Consider the following 26689-nt stretch of genomic DNA (forward strand, 5'->3'; position numbering starts at 1 on the left):
ATATTCAATACCACAATAGTTTTTAAGCTATTTGTCCCATGAGCTATATATTGCAAAGATAAAGAATAGAAATTTAAAGGTAGCACTCAAGCAATTTTACTTTGGAGTGGCATAGTGCTTGGCTCAAGGATTTTGGATGCATGAGAAGTATTCCCTCTCGATACAAGGTTTAGGCTAGCAAGGTTGTTTAAAGCAAACACAAGTATGAACCAGTACAGCAAAACTCACATAAAAGACATATTGAAAGCATTATAAGACTCTATACCGTCTTCCTTGTTGTTCGACCCTTACTAGAAAATATCTAGACCTTAGAGAGACCAATTATGCAAACCAAATTTTAGCAAGCTCTATGTATTTCTTCATTAATAGGTGAAAAGTACATGATGCAAGAGCTTAAACATGAGCACAAAAATTGCCAAGTATCAAATTATTCAAGATATTATACCAATTACCACATGTAGCATTTCCCGTTTCCAACCATATAACAATTTAACGAAGCAATTCAACCTTCGCCATGAATATTATGAGTAAAGCCTAAGGACATATTTGTCCATATGCAACAGCGGAGCGTGTATCTCTCCCACACAATGAATGCTAGGATCCAACTTTATTCAAACAAAACAAAAAACAAAAACAAACAGACGCTCCAAGTAAAGCACATAAGATGTGATGGAATAAAAATATAGTTTCACTAGAGGAACCTGATAATGTTGTCGATGAAGAAGGGGATGCCCAGGCATCCCCAAGCTTAGATGCTTGAGTCTTCTTGAAATATGCAGGGATGAACCACGGGGGCATCCCGAAGCTTAGAGCTTTCACTCTCCTTGATCATATTGTATCATCCTCCTCTCTTGATTCTTGAAAACTTCCCCCACACCAAACTCGAAACAAACTCATTAGAGGGTTAGTGCATAATCAAAAATTCACATGTTCAGAGGTGAGATAATCATTCTTAACACTTCTGGACATTGCACAAAGCTATTGAAAGTTAATGGAACAAAGAAATCCATCAAGCATAGCAAAACAGGCAATGTGAAATAAAAGGCAGAATCTGTCAAAACAGAACAGTCCGTAAAGACGAATTTTTTAGGGGCACCAGACTTGCTCAAATGAGAAAACTCAAAACTAATGAAAGTTGCGTACATATCTGAGGATCACGCACGTAAATTGGCATATTTTTCTGAGTTACCTACAGACATAGTGACTCAATTTCGTAACAGCAAGAAAACTGTTTCTGCGCAGTAATCCAAATCTAGTATCAACTTTATCATCAAAGATTTTACTTGGCACAACAATGCAATAAAACTAAGATAAGGAGAGGTTGCTACAGTAGTAACAACTTCCAAGACTCAAATATAAAATAAAAATGCTGTATTAAAATAATGGGTTGTCTCCCATAAGCGCTTTTCTTTAACGCCTTTCATCTAGGCGCAGAAAGTGTGAATCAAGTATTATCAAGAGATGAAGCATCAACATCAATAGGTACCTTAGATGCTCCATTATCTATAGTGGTATTAAGGGATTTGTTAATTTTAGGCCTATAATAGTTTTTTGGTTTAGGCACCTTAGAGACATACATGAACTTTTGCTCCTTACCCACATAAGCTTTCTCCTTATATTTGAGGGAAGAGAAAGTTGAACCCAAGGTTCTCATAGCTTCTTCAAGCTCACTAATCCTATGGGTTTGATCATCACGAGTAGCACAAGCTTCTAAGACGGCAATTCTCTCATTAATTCCACCTAGAGATTTATCAAGTTTATCAGTGCTATTAAGTAATATTCCCAATTTAGTTTCAATACTTGGAAGATTTTGCTCTATGGTCTCCATCTTTTTCATAACATCTTCAAGAGAGATTTCAGTTTTAACTTTATTAACAGGTGGTATTCCAAATAGACTCTCAATAATGCAACTAGCTTCTAAAGCAGGAGTGCCTAGGAAATTACCTCCCGCGAGACAATCAAGAACATACCTATTCCAGCTAGAGATACCAACATAAAAATTTCTGAGTAGGATAATAGTGGAGTGTTTCTTAGTGCACCTATTATGAGCATCACTAATTCTATACCAAGCATCTTTTAAACATTCTCCCCCTTGTTGCTTAAACGAACGAACTTCAACTTCAGGATTACTCATTTTTAGTAGTAGTAAATAAAGCAAACTAAATAAAGTAAATGCAAGTAACTAATTTTTTTTGTGTTTTTAATATGGAGAGCGCAAACAAGATAGTAAATAAAGTAAAGCAAGTAACTAATTTTTTTGTATTTTGATATAAGAAAGCAAACAAAGCAGTAAATAAAATAAAGTAAAGCAAGACAAAAACAAAGTAAAGAGATTGGAAGTGGGAGACTCCCCTTGCAGCGTGTCTTGATCTCCCCGGCAACGGCGCCAGAAAAAGTAGCTGCTTTCCACAACCAGCGCGTGGTTGACGTGGGTGTAGTAGCTTCCTTGTGATGGTAAAGCACTCGTCCGTTGGGAACCCCAAGAGGAAGGTATGATGTGTACAGCAACAAGTTTTCCTTCAGTACGAAACCAAGGTTTATCGAACCAGTAGGAGTCAAGAAGCACGTTGAAGGTTGTTGGTGACGGAGTGTAGTGCGGCGCAACACCAGGGATTCCGGCGCCAACGTGGAACCTGCACAACACAATCCAAGTACTTTGCCCCAACTTAACAGTGAGGTTGTCAATCTCACCGGCTTGCTGTAACAAAGGATTAGATGTATAGTGTGGATGATGATTGTTTGCAGAGAACAGAAAAACGAGTATTGCAGTTGATTGTATTTGATGTAAAAGAATGGACCGGGGTCCACAGTTCACTAGTGGTGTCTCTCCCATAAGAATAAGCATGTTGGGTGAATAAATTACAGTTGGGCAATTGACAAATAAAGAGAGCATAATAATGCACATACATGTTATGATGAGTAGTGTGAGATTTAATTGGGCATTACGACAAAGAACATAGACCGCTATCCAGCATGCATCTATGCCTAAAAAGTTCACCTTCAGGTTATCATCCGAACCCCCTCCAGTATTAAGTTGCAAACAACAGACAATTACATTAAGTATGGTGCGTAATGTAATCAACAAATACATCCTTAGATATAGCATTGATGTTTTATCCCTAGTGGCAACGGCACATCCACAACCTTAGAGTTTGCTGTCACTCCCCCAGATTTAATGGAGGCATGAACCCACTATCGAGCATAATTACTCCCTCTTGGAGTTACAAGTAACGACTTGGCCAGAGCCTCTACTAGCAACGGAGAGCATGCAAGATCATAAACAACACATAGATGATAGATTGATAATCAACATAGCATAGTATTCCATATTCATCGGATCCCAACAAACGCAACATGTAGCATTACAGATAGATGATCTTGATCATGTTAGGCAGCTCACAAGATCCAACAATAATAGCACAATGAGGAGAAGACGACCATCTAGCTACTGCTATGGACCCATAGTCTAGGGGTGAACTACTCACACATCAATCTGGAGGCGACCATGGCGGTGAAGAGTCCTCCGGGAGATGATTCCCCTCTCCGGCAGGGTCCGGAGGCGATCTCCTGAATCCCCCGAGATGGGATTGGTGGCGGCGGCGTCTCTGGAAGGTTTTCCGTATCGTGGCTCTCGGTACTGGAACTATTATCGACGAAGGCTTAAGTAGGCGGAAGGGTATGTCAGGGGGCGCCACGAGGGCCCCACACGCCAGGGCCGCGCGACCCAAGGCCTGGCCGCGCCGCCCTGTTGTGTGGCCGCCTCGTCGCCCCACTTCGTATCTCCTCCAGTGTTCTGGAAACTTCGTGGAAAAATAAGATCCTGGGCGTTGATTTCGTCCAATTCCGAGAATATTTCCTTACTAGGATTTCTGAAACCAAAAACAGCAGAAAACAGCAACTGGCTCTTCGGCATCTCGTTAATAGGTTAGTGCCGGAAAATGCATAATAATGACATATAATGTGTATAAAACATGTGAGTATCATCATAAAAGTAGCATGGAACATAAGAAATTATAGATACGTTTGAGACGTATCACCCTGCCCGCGATCCTGCTCCGAGCCGCCGTGCCCGCCGCCGTGGCCCTGCAACCGAGGCCTTCTTGCAACCGTCCTGCCCGCCGCCTGGACCCTGCAGGCGAGGCGAGGCCTGCCCGGAGCCGCCCTGCACGGGAGGACGTTTGGGGACCCGCGGACGCCGATGATGTCGAATCTCCATCGAGACCGCAGGCGGCTCCGTCTCCGATGCCCGCCGCCTTGCACCCGAGCCCGTGCGCGGTGACCTGCGTCCGTGGCCGGCTGTGCGGCACCGGCCCGCTGTCGTCACGTCCCGTGACTGCCAAATTGCTCCCACCGGCATAACTCGTGTTGTGAGTTTTCTCAATCGGCCATAATTCTTCTCCATATATCTTCTTCCGATCATACAAGTTCTTTCTACAGAATTCTTCACCGTACTGGTACCTCTGCAAGGTTTGTGGATTTCCTTATGGACAGGCTTCAGTGAACATTTCTAACAGAAAATTTCTTTGATTTGCACTCATTTTTTGACACTTTCTCGCTCAATTTTTGTACATGGTATTGCGTTGGAGCGCACTGATGCTGCAGTAAAAAAGTTTCTATATGGTCAGCCAAGTATGCAGTTGTCGTTTCTATAAAGTGAACTTGAGAATTTTACTGCAAGTCTTGCAGGTTGGTACAATGAGTGAAGCAACAGATAGTCAAATGAAGAAGAGGTGCGATACAGGTAGTTCCGGACCAAATTTTATATTGTAGTTCTATTTATGATAGATATCTCTATATCCGCATATCTTCTCGGCCAAAATAAATGTGATCTGATGGTTAAGCTTGGTTAATCCGGAGTTCAAGCAACACCGAGTTATGATTTGGTTGGTTAACTATTAAATTTAAATTTTGGAAACTCAAAACTATATGCGCTGCAGTTTTCATTATTTTCATTTTAATTAGTAATGAATTTTATTAGTCGTGTTTATAGCCCATGGTGAAATTTATTACGGGACAATTCGTTTCATCAATCACAGAGCATGGATGACTGATCATTAATTCCAATTGCTCCATATATATTATCAAAGAGATTTATATTTTTATCCAAGTACATCGTCTATACCCTGTTCACATACGAAATACAAGTGTATATTCAAGTTAGGCTAGACTAGTCAGCAACCCGTGCGCCTGCACAGGCTAGTTATTTAAATATTATGTTGAAAACACTTTTGGCAAAATAATTATATGCACATTTACAAATGAATATCTTTTATTTATTACCTGATAGTTTTTGTTTCATGTATATTGAAAAAGATGTCTACATTTAATTTATACATGATATAGTTTTTACCAATGCCAAAATATCTAAAACCACAACACTTATTATGTATCGCCCAGAGTATAAGCAAAACATTGGAATGACCGTATACTTCCTAGTAAGTTCGTTACACTTCTTTAATTCGTACGTCGAATACATGATAAGTTATGTGGAGAAAGAAAACACACATTTATTGTTGGATCCAATAAATTGTGGAAATATATGCCCCTCCTTTTCCCCATATAAGGCATATTGATTTTTTTCATAAATCAAACTTTTAAGGTTCATCAACTAAAAATAAAGTTCATGATTAATCCACTGATATTGACTGGTACTGCCTTTGTGTTGTATTATGAGGCATTATAACGGGAAGCATACACCAGAAGAGTGCCACCAGTAGACACCTCCTCTAAAGTACAACTAAATTCAGTAGTAGTTTTTATCAAAGTTCACTTGATCAACATATGTAATTATAATGCATCAAAAGAATTATGATAATACTCGTACTATCTTGGTCGCGGAGAACCATCAACTCAGCTGACCAAGTTCTAATCTGAAGCGTGTAGTTCTTCTCAGCAAAAAAAAAAAAAAAAAGCCACAAAAGATAGCTGACAGTAAGTCTAATTATTTGAATCTTCACTTCGTCAAACACATGACACATGCACATGTATAGATGGCAACTTTGAGTGCTTGTCGGTTGGAGAGCAAAACAAAAACATCTAAAAATACGATGAAACGAACGGTCGACTTTGTATCATATCAGATAAATTTGTCTCAATCCAAAGTACAATTAGTAAGTTATTAAGAAAGTTAAACTTTTTCCATGTCATATAATTCTGGTTCTAGGAAATACTACCACTTTTATCCATCTGTCCTGCAACAAATTTTTGCGCACCAACTGTATTAGAGATCAAATAAGCTAAACAAACATTCCCTAACCTTAGCAAGGGTCGCTTACTGGATCAAGTAGAGAAAAGCTTACTTGCACTTAGCGTCATGGCCACACTACAGCTGAACCCCCTCTCTAATTCTTCTAGAGCGCATATCGGCCAGTCTTGGCATTAAATCTGAAAGGTCAAATTAATGTGTCCATGTACGAAGAGCCACCTCAACTTCAACCCTATTAAATATCCCAACCAATTTAGATCAGGAGCTCACCTAAGATTAGGAACGCCGAGCAGAAGAGCGGGCGCCAGAACTTGCTGCAAATTGTTGTGTAATCTCCACCTCGTGCCGCTACAAATGGAATCAGCCAGAGGCCAGGACATGGGATGTCTGCCAGAGAGAAACCATGTCTATCATACCAAGAAGAAGGCGACTATTGGAGATATCTATAGGCCTTACTCAGATGTCGGACGTGGGACACTGTAGTTTAAAAACGGTAAAAACATGATATAACTTATGCTTGTTCGCCCATGCGCTCCATTGGTTACAAAAACAGCTGCAGCTTGTGGAAGCACATGTATTAGACCTTACTCAGATGAATCGACAGCCATTCGTTTTGCTGGCGCTGATGCAAACCGCGCTGAGGCATCTCCTCTCGGGTGAGGCAAACTGAACCGGCACCGCGCTGATGCATCTCCTCTCGGATGAGACAAACTGAACCGGCACCGATCAAACGTGCGTGTGCCGGCCAGTCGTCAGGACATGGAAGAAGCTTAGGTTCCAGGGCCAATGCACCTGTGATGGCTCCATCAGTTGCCTCGCCGCAGTTGTCGTTCCTGTTGTTGTGCGCGAGGATCGCTTGACTTCCGATGAGAAAAGTACGGAGTAGATGGAATTCAAGGAAAAAAGCACTGCGATATATCGATTGCACCGGAAGCCATACATGGCGGCGGCGTGTGGGACGTGAGGAGTAGCCGTCATGGATCATAATACCTAGAGTCTAAGGAGATAACGATTCACGTTCATGGAACATCAGGCCAAATGAGGAGACCAAAGAGCTAACGACTCACGTTCACGGACATCATGTCGTATATCATGATTCATCTGATGGCTACCGACACAATATACCCTATATGGATTGCGATTTTCCTTTTAACTTCCAAGCTTGTACGGTGCAACAGAAAACAACTTCAACGTGCCAACATGACTTTCTATGTACAGTATAAATCACGACTTTTAGATTAAATCCTAACCGTAAGTTTTAGATCTAATTGCCTTCATTAATTCTAATGATGTGGATTAACGTGGAGGCTTTTATGGTGTCTCCAATGAGTAAATATAAGATTGCAAAACACGTGCATTGCCCCCGCCGCACAACCCGCTGCTTGCTGCCCGCGAACGGGGCCACTCTCGCTTGCCCTGTCGTCGCGCCGAAACCTCCTTTGCACCCAGCTCAACTGCCCCACCCTGTCGCCTCCAAGTGTTGGACGAAAACGGCTTCCGAAATTTTATGCCACGCCTGGACAACAACCTTAGGGATCGGTAATGCTCAAATAGATTCTTGATTTATGTTCTGAGACTGTCCCTCCTTCATAATAGCTTTATACTTCATGGCAGTTTGTGAGCTTGTGGAGTCTTTGTTTGAGCTTGTATTCCTTTTATTTAGATTCCAATGTCTCTCTTAGTTTTGGGTATTTGGTTCAGTAACTAGTAGCTATGTTTGGTGCTTCTGGTTGCTGCAAGACATGCAGTTAAATATTCATGCAGCTCCAAGCATATGTAACTTATATACTCAGTCTCGTTTGGTTGTGTTACCTCACGCAGGGAAAGGGGTCAAAGAGCACTGGAGCAAAGATTGGTTGAGAAGCTTGCTACGGTTATGAGCACAGAAAGCACATCAATCGATGCATCTGACAAAGTTTGATCCTTGTGTGAAGCGACTAGTGCACATTGTGATTTCCCGTGCTTGCGTTGCCCAAGTGATGTTTTCTAGAGGACAGAGGGATCATCATCGATTCGATGATCTCTCGTGCTGAATGCTTCCTTTTGCGTTGTATTCCCTGGTTATATGATATATTGTCTGTAGGCGCTTCTAGGACATATGGTGATGTGTGATGTACTGATTTAGGGAGCCCTAGTGAACTGTGCAACGTTTGCATGATATTGTTATCACCAGAATTTGACCAAGTCAGAGGTGGGCCGCGATCAAGATGGGCTTAAAGATTATATACGGAAGAAATACGTGAATCGGCCTTATATGCAAAGTTTGGGCTAGCATGCCCATGTATCTGTAATATAGTAGATCGTATCTTAGATTAGAAGATAGAGTTTGACCCGTGCACGATTAGGTGCACGCCTAAATTAGAAAAGTCCCCTGGACTATAAATATGTATCTAGGGTTTATGGAATAAACAACAACCAACGTTCACCCAACAAATCAATCTCGGCGCATCGCCAACTCCTTCAACTCGAGGGTTTCTACCGGTAAGCGACATGCTGCCTAGATCGCATCTTGCGATCTAGGCAGCACAAGCTCCACGTTGTTCATGCGTTGCTCGTACTGAAGCCTTTTTGATGGCGAGCAACGTAGTTATCATAGATGTGTTAGGGTTAGCATAGTTCTTCGTATCATATGCTTGCGTAGTGCAACCCCTAGCATGTCTCGCCGCCCTTACACCTATCTTAGGTGTAGGGGCAGCACCCCGCTTGATCATAGTATAGTAGATTCGATCCGTTACGGTTGCTCCTTGATTCTTCAAGGATTAGTTTAATATCTGCAATAGTTAGGCCTTATAAGGGGCTAGAGGATCCAGCGGCACGCAGGGTGTCGTTCGCAAACCCTAGACAGGATGTTCCGAGGATCAACCTCGTGTTGGTTTTTAGGCCTTGTCTAGGGTCGGCTTACGATCACCGTGCGTGGCCGCGAGGCCCAATCCTGAGTAGGATGTTCCGATTATGCGGTGAAAACCCCAAATCGTCGTAGATCTTATCAGCCTTACCTTGATCAAGCAGGACCACCATGTGTTCGTGCACCTCGTACGAATCATGGGTGGATCGGCTCCCGTGAGCCGATTCACAGGATAACCTAAGAGCCGATCGAGGCTCGTATTTAATGTTTACGTGTATGCCATGCAGGAAACTAAGCGAGGCATCTTCATCACCTTCCTGACCAGGTATAGGTCAGGTGGCACGCCCTTGCATTCAGCATCGGACGTGTGACCAGAAAGCTTTGCGGGCCGTCGCTCGGAGGGACCAGGGCCAACCGAAGCCCTAAGTTGTTCCCGGCTCTACTGTGTTGCCCGTCGCTGCTCGCCGGTGGGTTTCGACCGCAACACATTCTGGCACGCTCGGTGGGACTGGGTTAGGCTGGTCTTATCCACCGGCCTGACCGTATGGCAAACCTATGGACAAACGTGGCAAGGCCGATCCTTGGGATCGGCCCCAAAGATCTATGGAGGAAGATTGCAAAACCTTCATTGAGCAATTTAATCAATGTGGAGGCCGATTCCAGTAATCGGCCAAAATTGTCTTCACCACACGTACTGCCTGTGTTCAGCGTCGAGCTAATGGGCAGCGGTTTTACGTCGGCTGATGAGCTGGAAGAAGTCAACATTGGTCCTAACGGAGCCGACGTCCAAATACAGTGCCTTGGCTAACCACAGAGCCGATATCCGCAGTTACCTGGCAGATTCGGCTCGGGGGGCACCTAATCAGATGAACATGTGCGATACATGTGCAGTGAAATATTGGGGGGCGACAGAAAATCGTCCAGTAAAAAAAAAAATTCATGGTTACAGCCGATGCACGGACATCGACTTTAGAGCTAAGAAACAAAGCCGATGCACAGCCATCGACTCTAGTACAATTGCACAAGATCTACCAGCTGCGTGTTCAATATACGGATTTCGACCAAGTCGGTTTTCAGTTCAGCCTCAAGGCCAACCTCCAACCTTTTACTCATTAGGCCATTGGTGTTTCGTCTGCAATATCGGCTTTCAAAGGAAGAAAAGGTGATCGGCTCCGGTGTATCTACCGTCGGCCTGGCTAAGTTGGCCACCTTCTCAGCTACGCTCGTAGGAATGACTAGGACCTCTGCATGGTGGCTGTTTCAATTGCCTGAGTTCAAGGCCCTTGGACTGAACTGTGTGTCCTCGCCACTGTTCTTACCTTAACTGAGGCTCGGGGGGCAGCTGATTTGGTAGACACTCTGTTTTTGGAAGCCGATTGGAGTGTCATCGGCTGACCCTGCATCATAACCTTCTTCGAAAGCGGCGAGTTGTTACAGAAGAAGACTACTAGAGCTGCGGAAAGGAGCCTGAAAGGGAAGCCGTCGTCATCTATAGGGTCTGGACCGTCCTGTTGCTGCAAGAAGATGAAGGAGACTGGATTCTCAAAACAGCCGATGAACAGCCATCGGCTATAAGATTGCAAAGTATTATGGTCAGATGTCAACATGGCAGGGTCTGTTTACCGCCATGGCAAGGACAAAGAGGAGGCCGGTTCAAGCGATCAGCTTCGATATAATGATAAAAGGTACAACAATGAAGACGGTATAGAGTCTTATAATACTTTCAATATGTCTTTTATGTGAGTTTTGCTGTACCGGTTCATACTTGTGTTTGCTTTAAACAACCTTGCTAGCCTAAACCTTGTATCGAGAGGGAATACTTCTCATGCATCCAAAATACTTGAGCCAAATACTATGCCACTTGTGTCCATCATGCCTACCTACTACATAGTATTTCTCCGCTATTCCAAAGTAAATTGCTTGAGTGCTACCTTTAAAATTTCTATTCTTTATCTTTGCAATATATAGCTCATGGGACAAATAGCCTAAAAACTATTGTGGTATTGAATATGTACTTATGCATCTTATCTCTTATAAGTTGCTTGTTGAGCGATAACCATGTTCCTGGGGACGCCATCAACTATTTCTTTGTTGAATATCATGTGAGTTGCTATGCATGTTCGTCTTGTCTGAAGTAAGGGTGATTTATCATGCTCAAATGGTTTGAGTATGCATATTGTTAGAGAAGAACATTGGGCCGCTAACTAAAGCCATGATCCATGGTGGAAGTTTCAGTTTGGACAACAAACCTCAATCTCTTATGAGAATTTTATCTGTTGTTGAATGCTTATGCATTAAAGAGGAGTCCACTATCTGTTGTCTATGTTGTCCCGGTATGGATGTCTAAGTTGAGAATAATCAAAAGCGAGAAATCCAATGCGAACTTTCTCCTTAGACCTTTGTACAGGCGGCATAGAGGTACCCCTTTGTGACACTTGGTTAAAACGTATGCTATGCTATGATAATCCATGTAAATCCAAGCTAATTAGAATAAGGTGCGGGCACTATTGGTATACTATGCATGAGACTTGCAACTTGTAGGATATAATTTACATAACTCATATGCTTTATTACTACCGTTGACAAAATTGTTTCTTATTTTCAAAATAAAAGCTCTAGCACAAATATAGCAATCCATGCTTCCCTCTGCGAAGGGCCGTTCTTCTACTTTTATTGTTGAGTCAGTTTACCCATTTCCTTCTATCTAAAAAAGCAAACACTTGTGTTAACTGTGCATTGATTCCTACATACTTGCATATTGCACTTGTTATATTACTTTATGTTGACAATATCCAGAAGGTATACGCAAGACTGTGCCGATGGCCAGAACAAATGAAGGATACTGCGACGGTTCTGCCACGACATGTCCCGACGAAGAAAAAAAAAACAGAGTGATTTTAGAATTATCAATTCCAAAACCAGGGGGGCATGTGTTATCACCAGAATTTGACCAAGTCAGAGGTGGGCCGCGATCAAGATGGGCTTAAAGATTATATACGGAAGAAATACGTGAATCGGCCTTATATGCAAAGTTTGGGCTAGCATGCCCATGTATCTGTAATATAGTAGATCGTATCTTAGATTAGAAGATAGAGTTTGACCCGTGCACGATTAGGTGCACGCCTAAATTAGAAAAGTCCCCTGGACTATAAATATGTATCTAGGGTTTATGGAATAAACAACAACCAACGTTCACCCAACAAATCAATCTCGGCGCATCGCCAACTCCTTCAACTCGAGGGTTTCTACCGGTAAGCGACATGCTGCCTAGATCGCATCTTGCGATCTAGGCAGCACAAGCTCCACGTTGTTCATGCGTTGCTCGTACTGAAGCCTTTTTGATGGCGAGCAACGTAGTTATCATAGATGTGTTAGGGTTAGCATAGTTCTTCGTATCATATGCTTGCGTAGTGCAACCCCTAGCATGTCTCGCCGCCCTTACACCTATCTTAGGTGTAGGGGCGGCACCCCGCTTGATCATAGTATAGTAGATTCGATCCGTTACGGTTGCTCCTTGATTCTTCAAGGATTAGTTTAATATCTGCAATAGTTAGGCCTTATAAGGGGCTGGAGGATCCAGCGGCACGCAGGGTGTCGTTCGCAAACCCTAGACAGGATGTTCCGAGGATCAACCTCGTGTTGGTTTTTAGGCCTTGTCTAGGGTCGGCTTACGATCACCGTGCGTGGCCGCGAGGCCCAATCCTGAGTAGGATGTTCCGATTATGCGGTGAAAACCCCAAATCGTCGTAGATCTTATCAGCCTTACCTTGATCAAGCAGGACCACCATGTGTTCGTGCACCTCGTACGAATCATGGGTGGATCGGCTCCCGTGAGCCGATTCACAGGATAACCTAAGAGCCGATCGAGGCTCGTATTTAATGTTTACGTGTATGCCATGCAGGAAACTAAGCGAGGCATCTTCATCACCTTCCTGACCAGGTATAGGTCAGGTGGCACGCCCTTGCATTCAGCATCGGACGTGTGACCAGAAAGCTTTGCGGGCCGTCGCTCGGAGGGACCAGGGCCAACCGAAGCTCTAAGTTGTTCCCGGCTCTACTGTGTTGCCCGTCGCTGCTCGCCGGTGGGTTTCGACCGCAACAGATATGTCTTATGACAATTTAGCTGCATGTAATGATTTTTTATAACGTCTTATTGTCCTATCTGGAATATGTGTGGAAAAAGCATTTATGTTTTTTATTATGAAAATTCAAACTAGCGGCAGGTAGTATAACGAGCATGTCACTACAAAACCTCACTGTCCGCGTCCTTCTGTGGCAACTAGTGACAGGAATTTATTTTTGCCTGTCATTAGTATGCACACATCAGTGACAGGCACATGCCGGTCACTAGTGTTCTTGATACCAGTGACTAGTCATTAGTGACATTCACTTTGCCTGTCACTAAAATGCCTTTTGTGCCTGTCACTAGAGGCCAATTCTGCAGTAGTGGTTATAGAGGCGATATGACTATAAGCACAGTTAAGTAGATGCTAACAAGAATATTAATTGGATTCACCGATGATTATTAAATAGATACTAACAAATTGTCGATGTTGTTCACTCTTTTTGTAAACCCCCAACTTTTTTATTGGATTCGCCGGTGATTATAGTTGTAAATATATCGGTGATTTGTTGCAAAGATATCTTGGCACCAGAAATATTAGTTTGTGATTTTTTTGTTGAAATTATTGTTTACTATTGTTGTAAACACATAATTTTTGTGTGGAATTTATTTTAAATTATTGTTGTAAATACATTAGTGATTTTATTGTAAACATATGAAATTGTTAGCTTTTTAATAAAACCATTGTTTACTATTTGTTGTAAACACCTAGCACTTTTGTTGTATTTACATTAAATTATTGTTGTAAATACACAACTGATTTATTGTAAAGATATGAAAATGTTTTTTTGTTGAAATCATGTTTACTATTTGTTGTAACCACCTAATTTTTTTATTATATTTAATTTTAATTATTGTTGTAAATACACCAATGATTTTATTGTAAAGATATGAAATTGTTGCTTTTCAATTGAAATCATTATTTATTATTTGTTGTAAACACCTACCTTTTTGTCGGACTATTACTGTACTAGTTCTAGAGTATATTATAGCTAAAACTCAACATTAACTACGGTAGGCTGTAGCAGATACCAACAGCACATGACCTCCATTCCACAGAAAACGCAAAGCAGTAGTGGTAAAGCACCTGCCACCTGACGCACTAGCACATCGGTATTGAAAGCAACGTTATTACAGATGGATTAATTGCTAGCGCACATCATACCGAAAGATCACATCATGCCGGACACAGCAAGCTTCGCATGCAAGCAGTAACGCAGATAGTGACATGAGAAAATAGACTAGCCGTACGATGCTAATCCAACGGACGTGAGAGCAACCGATTCTAGGTGCCCGGATCCAGCGACCGACGCCTAGCGGCTAGTGCGCGCCCAAAAAAAAGTTGTGAGTGGGCTGTTTCACGTATCTTCCGGGTTGCAGCCCATAATGCCCGCGTTTGTGCTACGCTGAAGGCTGGTGACAGCGCGCGTGCTTTAGACGCGGAGTGTCCGCCGACCACCGTCGCTGCCTATCCGATCCGGTTTCTGCTCGGCCACCTCCGACGAGACCGACCACCCGCCACGGACTATGAAATCCCCCCTTCGCCATCGCTGGAGACTCCGGACCGCCGCCGCTCCAGACCAGAATCCCCTCCACCGCCATTCCGGTCTCCCGCTCCGCCCCTAGCCGATAGCAGGGAGGCGCGGGCGTCCCGGCGCCAACGGGACACCTGTCATGCCCTTCGCCGGCGGCGTGCAGCAGCAGCAGCAGGCGTTCCAAACCTTCAATGGCGGTCAGGGAGTTCGTGCCCATGGAGCTGCGATCCCCGCCCGACGACATGGACCCGCTGCGCCGCACCACCCACACCCCACAATTGCGCGAGCGAGAAGGCCTTCGTGATGCGGGTTGAGGAGAACGACCGACGACACGGAAGACGATCAAGACGATGACAGGGATGGGGTCGCCCGGGCTCTCGTGGCCGCCGGAGCGAGGTTCTCCTATACGAGCTCTGAAGAATCAGGGGATGAATCGGATTCTATGGGTTCACCATGTCGCTGTGTGGAGAGAAGGAGACCAGATGACAAGAGTGTTCGGCTTGCGCTGGAACGATCGCACCGTCTCAAGATTCAGGAGGAAGTCAGAAGCAAGCTTTTCTTCATTGGACGTCCACAATGGAATCCAGAGAATAAATGCTGCATCTGCTCGACTTCAGAAATACGCAGAATCACGGAAAGAGTTGGATAGATCGCTAGATGTCCTGTTCCAGAGGAAAACTGCACAGGAACTCGATAGGCACTTGTCAATGGTCCAAAGGGATCATGAGCAGAGATCCCAGATTGTGGAACGTGGGATAAGAGATGATGCTGCAGTTTTTGAAGAAGCTAAAAGAGGGGACCAATCTATGAAGGAAGAAGAATTAAAGCAAGAAAGGATCGGGCAAGAAGCAGAGGCCAGGCAGAAGGCAGCAGCTCAAGCAGAGAAAGCAGAATATGAGGCTGCTAAAAACGAAGCTGTAGAAAATGAAGCTGCTAAATCGAGGGCAGAAGCAGTTTCCGCATCCAGCCAAATTTCCCAGAATGCAACAATGGTAGACAGTTTTTTGATCAGATCAGAATTACTACCAGGATCAAAGTTTATGCTGATAGTTCTGCATTACAACGGAGGCGTGCGTTACATGACCAAGTGCCGTGAAGCATTTACCTAAGCAAGGAGTACAGTCGATATGACCGACAGATTGGAAGGTTTATGCCAACTACTGACAGCGTCGAAGCAAGGCCACTGAGCTTATTACAGCTTTAGATGGACAAGATTGTCCTCGTCCGATCGCTTGCCGCATATTTGCGGACAAGATGGTTTCGATAGTCAAGAGTAGAAATCCAAAGGACAAAACCTTTGAAAAGTTGGCCTTTGCTTGTGGGCATGTCATGTTACTACTTACTAGTCACTGATCAGGTACCGGACGCAATGGATTACCTTGTGGCCGAGTTCCACAAAGTCTGCATGTACACTGTTCCAAAGCATATGCATGCTTTAAGTGCACAAGCACGGACCACAGATTATTTCAGGCTTATTGGCTACCAGGAGGAAGATGGAAAACTTGAGAGCACCGAGGCATATCTGGTACATGTTGTTGCATACGTCAAGTTGTACGCAGCCATGATTCAGACAGACATCAAGGGTGTGTGGCATCCACATGGCTTAGCTGAGGGATGGAAATGGCTTGCAATGTTCCTCAATACTCTTCCAGCCACCACGGCCACTGCTTTTGCGCTCCATGCATGCTTTCCTCAAGATGGCTGGTTTTTCACTTCACAAGAGATATGGATCACAGTTCGTGAAAATTCTAGATGTAATATCAGGGCAGTTCGTACCAGCTTTGAAAGAACAACTCTCCAAAGTGTTGAAGTGTATAAGTAGATTGCCTAGCCCTTTCCATCAGTTCGGACTTTTGGTTTAAATGGCTAGTGCATGAAGCTTAACACAAAGTTCGCCCAGAGGCTATCAATAATCTACAAAGGTATCTGAACGGCAAAAATCATTTGAAGGAACCGGAAGGGCAGTATCTAGCCCAGCAGCTGCTATCTAAAGGTTTCATGTGAAGACCCACACCGGATAAGCGTGGACCATGGAGCTACCTGCTATGCTGTATGGACGACGGACAGTTCATTATGCAGCCACATTTACCAGCTTGTGCTCCATGAGTTCAGAAAGGCATTCAATATTAAGTTGCACAGTTATGACTATGGAGAAGCCCAGAGTCGTCTTGAAGATGAAGACTGCTGTAATAGACTTCATGTATCGTCCTGAAGATTATTTTAGATAGACTTCATGCATTGTATTGAAGATTATTCTAGACAGACTTCATGTCGTCCCTCTTTTCGCTCACGGGTTCCTTATATTTTTGTATAGCGCGTGTGTTGTTGAACCTAAATGAGGATAAGTGAAGGTCATGTTATGTCTGTACCGTCAGGGGCAAATCTTGTACCAGTTTTGAACTCACAAGGTTATTCTTCTGAATGTAAAAAACCAAACATATCTTCCAGTCCAATTAAAGAACTTATAGGTGGTTCTTTGAGTGCGCTAATGGTGGTTCTGGAAGTGGTTTCAGCAGTTGTTGTGTTAGATTATTTGGCTTGGAGGCAGTTCTTTTAGTCCCACCGTGACACATGTTTTACTGTGCACCATAAACTAATCTGAGGCAGGGCAAAGATTTCAGCGCATGATGGTAAATCAAATGTCACGATGACAGTCGATAGGAGCTCATGGTTGATCAGGGTGCACTGCGTTGGCTTTCTGAATTTACATATTTTTGGAAATTCTAGGGGTGTCTGAACCAAAAAAAATCTACTCTCATATAGTAATTTATTACTTTGCTGATACAAACTTCAAATACGAAAAAAAACACAATAAATAAACAGAATGTACATGCAAGCCATACACGAATAGCACCTAATAATCATAAATCAACTTTAAATATTTATTCCTGTTGATAAATCATAGCTACCACAACGTAGTACATATGATGATACTCAAGTTGAAAATATTATGTGTAACAGAAAATAGTACAAAGTACGCTTGCTACCACAACAGACTTGGCCATCACTGCCACCCGAAATACATTACTACCTTATTATCAGCGTCATTAATAGACAACCAAAGTAACTTCCAACTCCACCAGTGGTTTGATCATCAGTCAGTAGCAACCTTCTTGTTCGGCTCAAAGACATACTTAATCAAAGCATCCTTAATGGATAGTAGCTCAGGGAACTCAGACTTCAGCTTCGATGCATCCATTTCGTTGTTGCTTCTTTGTGCAACTATAACCTTGGCCTGCTCTTCAAGTGTGAAATTGCTCCACTTGAAGTTTGGATTGATGTACTTCCTGTACATCTCCAGAATCTCATTGTGACTGACAACCCCAGGGTTGGTGAAGTTCCATATGCCCTTGCAATCTCTCTTAGCCATCTCAACCGAGATAGGCAAGAGTTCATCTAAAATGGTCATACTATTGGGAATGTTCACTACCTTCTCGTAGCGAGCTATCTTTGTGATGAAGTTACGAGGATTGCTTAGATCCGATGATATGGGCATTCTGACTCTAAGAGTACAGACATTTTCATAGTCCTTCAATAACTCCTCCACCTGCATTTAAAAAAAAACATATGTGTTAGTTTGCAGGAGAAGTAAAAGGGGAAATGATAATGTCATAAAGTAAAGACCTGAACTTACAATGGCCTTAGTTTTAGAATAGAAGGAACCTATGAAGTTGGGTGTGTCTTCCTCTTTAAAACCAATTCCAGATCCTTCAGGGTGGCCAGCATTATACTCAAATATGCAACCTGTGGCATAATTGATCATGAGCAATCCCTTCTCACGACAGACATCAGCAAGATTCAAGGTGCCTACAACATTGGTGCGGATAGTATCTTGTTTATGGGTCTCACACCAGTCCACATTTGGTCTTCCAGTGACACCAGCAGCATTGAAAACATGAGTGGGCTTCACTTTTGTTATGTCCTCCAAAAGTTGAGAACGCTCCTGCAGGCGTCCCTTCCCATATTCATATGGTATTCCTTGCTTATCACATATCTTCCCTAGTAGACCACCAATCCATCCAGTCTTACCATATATCAAGAACTTGTAGTTGGTTTTTTGAGTGCCACTGCTGGTGCTCTTGGAAGTGGTTGTAGGAGTTATTGTGCTAGGTTCCTTAGCTTCGCCCGGTGAGGAAGCAAGAGATTTTATTTCCTCAATCCAGTTGTTCTCTTCAACTCCAGGCGTCATCGGCATCTTCGGATGAGGGAGCAATGCACCGGCAACATCCCCCCAGTAATCAGGATTGTTGGTGTACCATTCAACTGTTTTCTTCAAACCCTCTTCCCATGATGTGCTCTCTGACCATCCCAACTTCTTCAGTTTCTGATTATCCAGGAAGTACCTCTGATCATTGAAGGGCCTGTTCTCAACAAACCTGATGAATTTTTTGGTGTCCAAGCCAAATAGCTTGCATATTTCACTGGCCACATCAATCACCCTCCTCTCCTTCAAAGTACCGATGTTATACACTTGCCCAACCTCTCCTTTATGAAGAACTGCCTCAAAAGCTTCAGCAACATCCTCACAATATAGATAGCTCCTGACATTAGAGCCATCACCATGAATAGGAAGGGACAAACCTCTCATGGCCAAAAGAATAAATTTGGGGATGAGCTTCTCAGGAAACTGATTTAGCCCATACACATTGTTGCCTCGAGTTGTAATCACAGGAAGACCATAAGACTTTCCGTAAGCCATCACAAGCATTTCAGCACCAGCTTTTGTAGCTGCATATGGATTTGTCGGAAGCAACTGTGAGGCCTCATGGTTACCAACCAGAGCATCCTCATCAGTTTCTCCATACACCTCATCAGTACTCACATGAATAAATCTTTTGATCTGTCCAGTAACCTTGCATGCCTCAAGGAGAACGTGGGTACCATATATGTTGTTCTTTGTGAACTCAAAGGAATTGCCAAATGAATTATCCACATGAGTCTGAGCGGCAAAGTGCATGATGGTGTCAATTGACTCACTGATGAGAAGGAAGTTCACCAGATCAGCACTTGCAATGTCGCCCTTGACGAACTTGAAATTTGGCGATGCTCGGGAAGGGCTGAGGTTTTTCAGGTTGGAGCAGTAGTCAATCTTGTCAAGGACAACAATCTTATAGTGAGGATAGTTCCTAACCAGACGGTTCGCCACATGGGATGCAATGAAACCTGCAGCACCAGTTATGAGGATGTTCTTGGGCTCATAAGTCACCATGTTCGCCTGCAAATATCCAACATGCTATGTGTCAACAGTGATATCACTAGGAGTGATTATTCTCACAAACTTGTCTTCAAAGTTATTGGTAAAACAAGGAAGCGTATCTATTTCCTCCATCAAGTAAAATTACATGAAACATTATAGAACAACCAGGTAGTGAGAAGAACATAGAACCGATGAGAAATGATTCGGACACCCGGGGCTCGTATTCTCTTTTATGTTCCATTTGCCAGAAAGTATATATTCCCCGATTACATTGTGTCACCCTGTCACCTATTCGCCACACTTCTCATCCTTTCCTCTCAGTTCCCGCAACCTCTCCTCTCCTCAATATCGGATAAGTATTAACATATATTTGGATTTAAGATTTTTTTTATTTCAGTTTTTAATCGGTGAAACTAATGGAAATTAGGTTTATTTCTATTGTTGCACATACATTTTTATTTTATTCCATGAGAATTGTGCTCTTCTCCGCAAGCTTACAAAGTGTTTTTGGGTTCTCGGTGTATCGACATACTGTGTTTGCACTAGAAATCATTTTTATGAAATATGAGCACTATCATGTAGTTGGCGAATAGTGTGTTCCTGTACACATTAATACATTAGTACAGTCATTGTTTATTTGTACATAATAATAGTTTACATCGAAAACAAGTCACAAACTCCCTAATGTTATACTACTTAATCGTGTTTTAGCCAGGGTGGCTATGTACCCTCACGAAGGTCTTGTTCGATGACGATCGGCGAGAGGGTGTTACAGCCTTAGGCCGGTTTCCCTCTAATTATCCGGCCAAACTATCCTCTTTTTAATTAATATAAATAGCAAGTCTTTTCCTTGTTTTAAAATAAATGTTTTCAAACATAATAGTATCTGTGATCAAACCTACTCCACAAAACTATGTGTTTCTAAAAGGATTTGAATCTTGAACTAATGGCATGAAAAAAAAATTCATGATGTTGATATTGTTCTTCTGCCATTTCTTATGTGGACCATGACTTGATTCAGATATTTATTTTCTTATCTATGGTCTTGAATGTCCCTTGCTTAAATGCAGGCAATTGAGACGAAACTGTTGCTACAAATTTGTTGGTGCTATGACAACTATTGCCAAGAAATTATTGTGTTTGACTTGCTGTTATCAGGTACTAGCTAGGAGAAAAGCGCATTACCAATAGTTAAGAAATCTGCATCTTTGTGGCGATGGGCACTTACATCGTATACAATTTACAATGTATAGTATCCATAGTACAAGACTTGGATTCTATATTGTTTTTCGAAATAATTTTGTGTTTGGATTAAACGAATTCGAAGTGCACTGGAACACCACAATGCATGTTGGAACATGATCAATCTGGCTGAAACTAGATAAAAATATGACAAAGCGCTTTTGGAACACTCCTGATACTCAATAAGCACCAAAAGAAAAAAAAAATGAAACATTTGAGGAAACTGGGTTACACAGACTCTAGTAATAGACATGAAACAACATTTTTGTATCGTTTCATGGTTTCATAAAGATTTACCGATCCTAACATTCCATAAACATTTTATGTCAGCAACAATGTATTGACTATGTTATCCAATATAGGAGCAGGTAGACGGGAGGAGCGCATTACCAACCGGATTGCACGACGCGCGAGCGTGGTAGGAGGTGGGCGGCGGCGCCCAGGAGAGGAGAGATGCTTGAGCCTTGAACCCTTGAGGGATTGAAGAAAAATCCTCGTTAGGAGGAGGAAGCAAGGAGTACACCCACGAGCTTAGAAGTGTGTAACGGGTGGAGGAGTACAGTTTGTCTTAAATAGTCTTTACTAACGCTTAGTACTTCAGCATCTGGTCACCCTGGTCCTACAGCTGCTTAAGTCTGAAGTGATTTTTTTACTGATTCGTAGTGGAGTATACATTCTTGTGTTAGCAAGCAAAGTGCACACTATTTTTTTTAGATGAGCAAAGTGCACACTATGCTTTATCTTGAAGCGTTTCTGCAAGACTCGGAGAACGGAAGCCATGGGCTTGCATGCATAGCATTGTCTTTTCTGGTTATGAAACGAAAAATGTTTCTATAAACTTGACCAAACTTAAATAAGTTCTGAGTTAGACTAAAACTAGAACTTCAATTAATCTGGAGCAGGTGTATCTGAAAATATTATCCAGGAATTGTCATAAAAAACAATTGTGTCACATCCCCTGTAGCACCTCATCGTCTCTGACACCAGCATACAGATATAATTTGGGTTCATCCCCGTAGCACGAGGAAGCCTTGGGCATCAGCCCCGAGCATGGCGGTGGCGGCCTGCTTCTTTACCGAGTTGTCGGCTGGCTGAATAAAGGCGGTGATTCTAGGATTACTCTTGCACCAAGATGAAGACTTGCTTGATGCTTGCCTACATTGATTTGACCGGATTGTTGAGCTCGGAAGGCTCCGCCGGCGAACTTCATTGGGCGCATCATGCTTGGAGATTGTTGGATCGGAGTGAATTCGGTCGTGCGCACCCGTGTTTTTTCCGACCGTTTGATTTTGGGAAGAAGTGTCGCTAAGCCCTGCTATATGTTACCATCATGATAGATGTCTTATACGTTCCATGATGAATTCATAGGCCGAGGCAAAGAATGTTATTGAAACCAAGATCTGAAGATTAGTAATGGAGGTTCGAGTTTTTTGCAGACATGAGAAATTTGCTTGGTGATTTGGGAGTTGTAGCAGCAGTATGCAAGTGGGGTGATAGCACATGAAAAGTTCATACTTTTAGGTGAAAATTCAATGTCCGTCCTTGATTGGTTGTGCCTATCAATAGCTTTGTTGAAGATATTATTTTGAGACGTGAACTTTCTCTAGAATGAAAATCTATGATCTATGATCGAGCGGCTCATGTTTATCCTTCATTGGTTGTGCACAATTTTCTTCTTGGAGGGCTAATTTTTGGAGAATTTGGACTTTAGATGTTGTCTTAGCAGTGTGTGTACTACTGCTACAATCTACAAGGTACAGATCTCTGTAGCGGGATTATTTTAGTTTCCTTTTTTAGTTGTGTGCATTCGTAGTGCTATTAGAGTTTTCTGGTGTTGTAGATGCTAAGCGTAATCGGTATCTTCGTGATATTACAAAATTCTCTTTATCTAAAAAAATAGTGTAATTTTGATAGATTCGAGAAAGTGATCAAAACCATATATTAATATCATTCATGAAACAACAACTTCAGAAGTATTTGACCTCTTTTGAAGCTTTGCTATTTGCTCTTTGGCCTCTCGTGGAATGGTGGTCTGGTGAGTATTTGTGACACTTGTGTAGAGACAAACAAAGATGTGAGGTTAATCGCGTCAGTAATTCGCGCCGCGTTAGTGCAATCATTGTTTAAACTTCCACGTTGCAGTGCGGTGTACGTATGTAGGATCCACCGGCTCCGTGTAAGGTCGTGTTGCGTCTGTTATTAGTTCGGATGCTGCTTTGCGTGAAGCTGAATGTTGACTTGGGTAGCAGAGCCACCATGTGGTTATTTGTTCGATCGGAATCGGATGCTACTTTGCGTAAAAAGTACAGTAGTATCAAGCAGGAGCGAGGCTTCACTTGCAGCTGGCCGATGACTTGGGCTAGTGTATCGTCTTCGTGCAATGGAAATATGTTACATAAGCGGATCTTAGCGGAACGGAAGCTGATTCTTTTTGTGTGTGTGTGGGAAAACAGAAATATAACAACGTTTCCGGCCGAACAAGCGCCGGCTTATACAGAACTTTCCTCTTAGAGTTGAGTTAATTTTAAAAACCACCACATTGTCGCGTGGAGTTTAAAAAATAAACACTATTCGACAAAATTGCAAAAAATCAACGTTTTTGCGTGAATTCGTTGCAATGTTCATTGGTTCACGTTTTTACACGCGGTAACACGAAAACTGACAATGGGACCCAGTGTCAGTGCGGCAAAAGTGGTGAGGGCCAAAGATGACCAAGTTTACACATCCAATTTTTAGGGGTGGGTCTGTAATTTGTTACGAACATACAAGTCAACTCCTCTCTTTTTTAGTTTTCTATCCTCATTATTCACAATCCCAATTAAAAACATGTAACCCACCACCACCGGCATCGTCCATGGCCACGGGCACCTCCCAACCCTGCCCTCGCATGTGTCCTCGCAGATGGAGCAGCCCCTCCCCACCCCCGCCGGCCCCAGGCCTCCAACGAGCTGACTCCTGCCGCCGCACACCTCCTCCTTATTGCGGGATCGACCGGCGGATGTGCAGGGCATGGCAGCAACCTACGACCGGTGGCACATCGTCGGGAGACAGAGGTGGTCAGGGGTGACGAGGCTGGCCGCGAGCTTGCTGGTCATCTCCAGAATTGTCGATTTGCAAGGTGTGGCGGTGACCTGCGGCCTACGACACAACATTGGGGACGAAGGTGGGGATAGCGAGGCCGGCCGTCAGCTCATCAGGCGCCTCCAACATCGTCGATGTGGAGGCATGGGCGGCGAACGGCGGACGACGGCACAATGTCAGGAGATGGAGGTGGGAGTTGCGGGGACATCCAACCAGGAGCTCGTCCGTATCTCCAACGTTGTCGATGTGCAGGGTGTGTGCAGTGACCTGCGGTTGGTAGCACATCAACGGAGGACAGAGGTGGGCGTGGCGAGGTCGGCCACGAGTTCGTCGGGTGTCTACAGTCCATGGCATCAGCGGCGGCGCTGCCCCTACGAGGTGGGTCTAGAGAGAGGAAGAGGTTCAGATGTGAGATGACTGATAAGTGGGTCCTATAAAAATATAGAAAAATCCAAATTGGATATGTGCGAGTTGTCTGTCTTGCCATGTCACCCTGGTAATGGGATCCAGTGTCAGCAACATAGTAACTACGGCTAAAAACATGAACCAGTGCAAATTTCAACGAATTTTCACAAAACGGTGGTGACGTGTATAAAAAAAACTCAAACCAAACACCCACCATACCTACCTATATAGCAATTACTATTTCAAGTATAGTATATGTCTTATGCCTCCAATTATTTCAAAATATCCTTTAATCTAGTTTAAATCTCATGAGAAAGTAAGGTATGGAAGGGAAATACACCACTACGTGAAGTTATGTGTTTGACAAATTATGAGTAAGTTGTGAGGTTGGAACCATACTTACATGGGGAACACTTTTGAAATTGCACTTATTTTAAGTTGTTTATCATGTTTAACTTTTGTTTACTAGATGGACACCTCAGGCGAAATAAAGGGCCTTTACAGTTGAGGTTGTAAAATATCCTTGGGTTCTTCGTACAGGAGGCATGAAGATCTCTTTGCGGCACTTGCTTAAAGCAGTATGCATATTGAGAAGGTCTATGTTAATCTAAAGTTGAGTAGTAAGAGGTGTGGTTGTCAGTGCAAGAAGGCATGAAGCATAACTACTATACTAAACCTGAACAGATCCGATTTTTCTCAGATTTTTGGATTTTTTTGGGCCTATGCTGTTAGCTGACACGTGTACTTTTGTGCATCCGTCCTTTTTCGTGTGTAGTTCTGGGTACACCTTGATTTGCCTTTCTATTTTATCTCCACCTGGCTTCTCATTTGGTGCTTACTTTTGGGTGCCTCTAATCTTTTCCTTTGCTTGTGCGGTTGGCCTCCATCTCCAGACTCCTCCTGTCCACCGCCCCACCTTCTCTCAGTTTCCTCACCGCTTTCTCTCTCTCCATCATCTCTCATTCTCCCCCACTGCCTGAGCTCCTCCCAGATTGCCCTACGCGTCAATGGAGGAGGAGGACTGCGGGGACGGCGTGGCTCTAAATGGTGGCGGCGGCCGGTGACGGCCGTTGGCGGGCACCACCATGCGTCATACTCGCGGGCCATCATCCAGTTCAATGGCATCAGCGGCTCCAAGGACGACCACGCCCTCCACGCGGGCGCCGCGCTCTGCGCGCCCATGGCCTCGCTCGGCCACGTCGACGCGCTGGGCGAGCTGGGGCACTGCCTGCAGGGCAGCTGCGGCATGCGCTGATCGCTGCTCGACGGGCGCCTCCGCCGGCAACGTATACGCCGCCAACCGGTTCTTGTCCGAGTGGTTCGTGTCGCGGCCGCTAAGCGCGGAGAGCACCCTCCGCCCCACGCCGATGGAGGAGGGGGGGCAGCAACGGCATGGGCATGTGGTTGTGCTCGACGCGCTGTGCGTGCGGCTGGAGACGCGGCGGAAGGAGTTCCGGCGGTGCTCCATATGGGGCGTCGTGAACCACTGCTTTTTCCGCATGTCGGTGCTCCGGCTCGCGGCTGTAGCCGTATCGGCCGTCCTCTTTCCGTCCGCGCTTGCCGGCATTCCTGCGTCACACGGCCGGGGCCGTCCTCATTCAGCTTTCGTGGATGCCGCCCACTCCGCCGCCGGTCTTCGTGCGCCACGCCGCCGGGTCTCTCACCCTGGCCGCCGTAGCAGTGTGTGTCCTAGGTGCCGTCGGCCTCCAGGTCGTGCATGCCGCCGACTCTGCCGCCGGTCTTCGTGTGCCACGCCGCCGGGTCTCTCTCCCTGGCCGCCGTCGCGGTGCGCGTCCGTGGTGTGCGTCCGTGGTGCCGTCGGCCTCCAGGTCGTGCGTGCGGTAGGATCGAGCGCGGCCGCTGATACGTCTCCGACGTATCGATAATTTCTTATGTTCCATGCCACATTATTGATGATTTCTACATGTTATATGCATACTTTATGTCATAGTCGTGCATTTTCTGGAACTAACCTATTAACAAGATGCCGAAGTGCCAGTTCCTGTTTTCTGCTGTTTTTGGTTTCAGAAATCCTAGTAACGAAATATTCTCGGAA

At 44.0% G+C, this 26689-nt stretch overlaps 1 protein-coding gene and 1 pseudogene across 2 annotated transcripts; one reads left to right on the forward strand and one right to left on the reverse strand.

Moving 5' to 3' along the window:
• The window catches only part of LOC127303184 (mRNA export factor GLE1-like), a 70614-nt pseudogene extending 53538 nt beyond the window's left edge, over positions 1 to 17076 (forward strand).
• A 472-nt stretch (positions 17077 to 17548) lies between these two features.
• Positions 17549 to 21666, reverse strand: LOC127298814 (trifunctional UDP-glucose 4,6-dehydratase/UDP-4-keto-6-deoxy-D-glucose 3,5-epimerase/UDP-4-keto-L-rhamnose-reductase RHM1). 2 transcript variants are annotated; one of them, XM_051328675.2, is made up of 3 exons: positions 21538 to 21666; positions 18343 to 19923; positions 17549 to 18255 (listed from the first exon to the last, which is right to left on the reverse strand). In XM_051328675.2, the coding sequence occupies exons 2-3, from the start codon at positions 19915 to 19917 to the stop codon at positions 17803 to 17805; spliced, it is 2028 nt and encodes a 675-aa protein (XP_051184635.1). In that variant the 5' UTR covers positions 19918 to 19923; positions 21538 to 21666; the 3' UTR covers positions 17549 to 17802. The 2 variants fall into 2 exon arrangements, with proteins under 2 accessions (XP_051184635.1, XP_051184636.1); XM_051328676.2 differs by having other exon boundaries at positions 21542 to 21665.
• Between the last annotated feature and the right edge of the window lie 5023 nt (positions 21667 to 26689).

The sequence above is a fragment of the Lolium perenne genome, chromosome 5, assembly GCF_019359855.2.
Source record: "Lolium perenne isolate Kyuss_39 chromosome 5, Kyuss_2.0, whole genome shotgun sequence".
Classification (NCBI taxonomy): domain Eukaryota; kingdom Viridiplantae; phylum Streptophyta; class Magnoliopsida; order Poales; family Poaceae; genus Lolium; species Lolium perenne.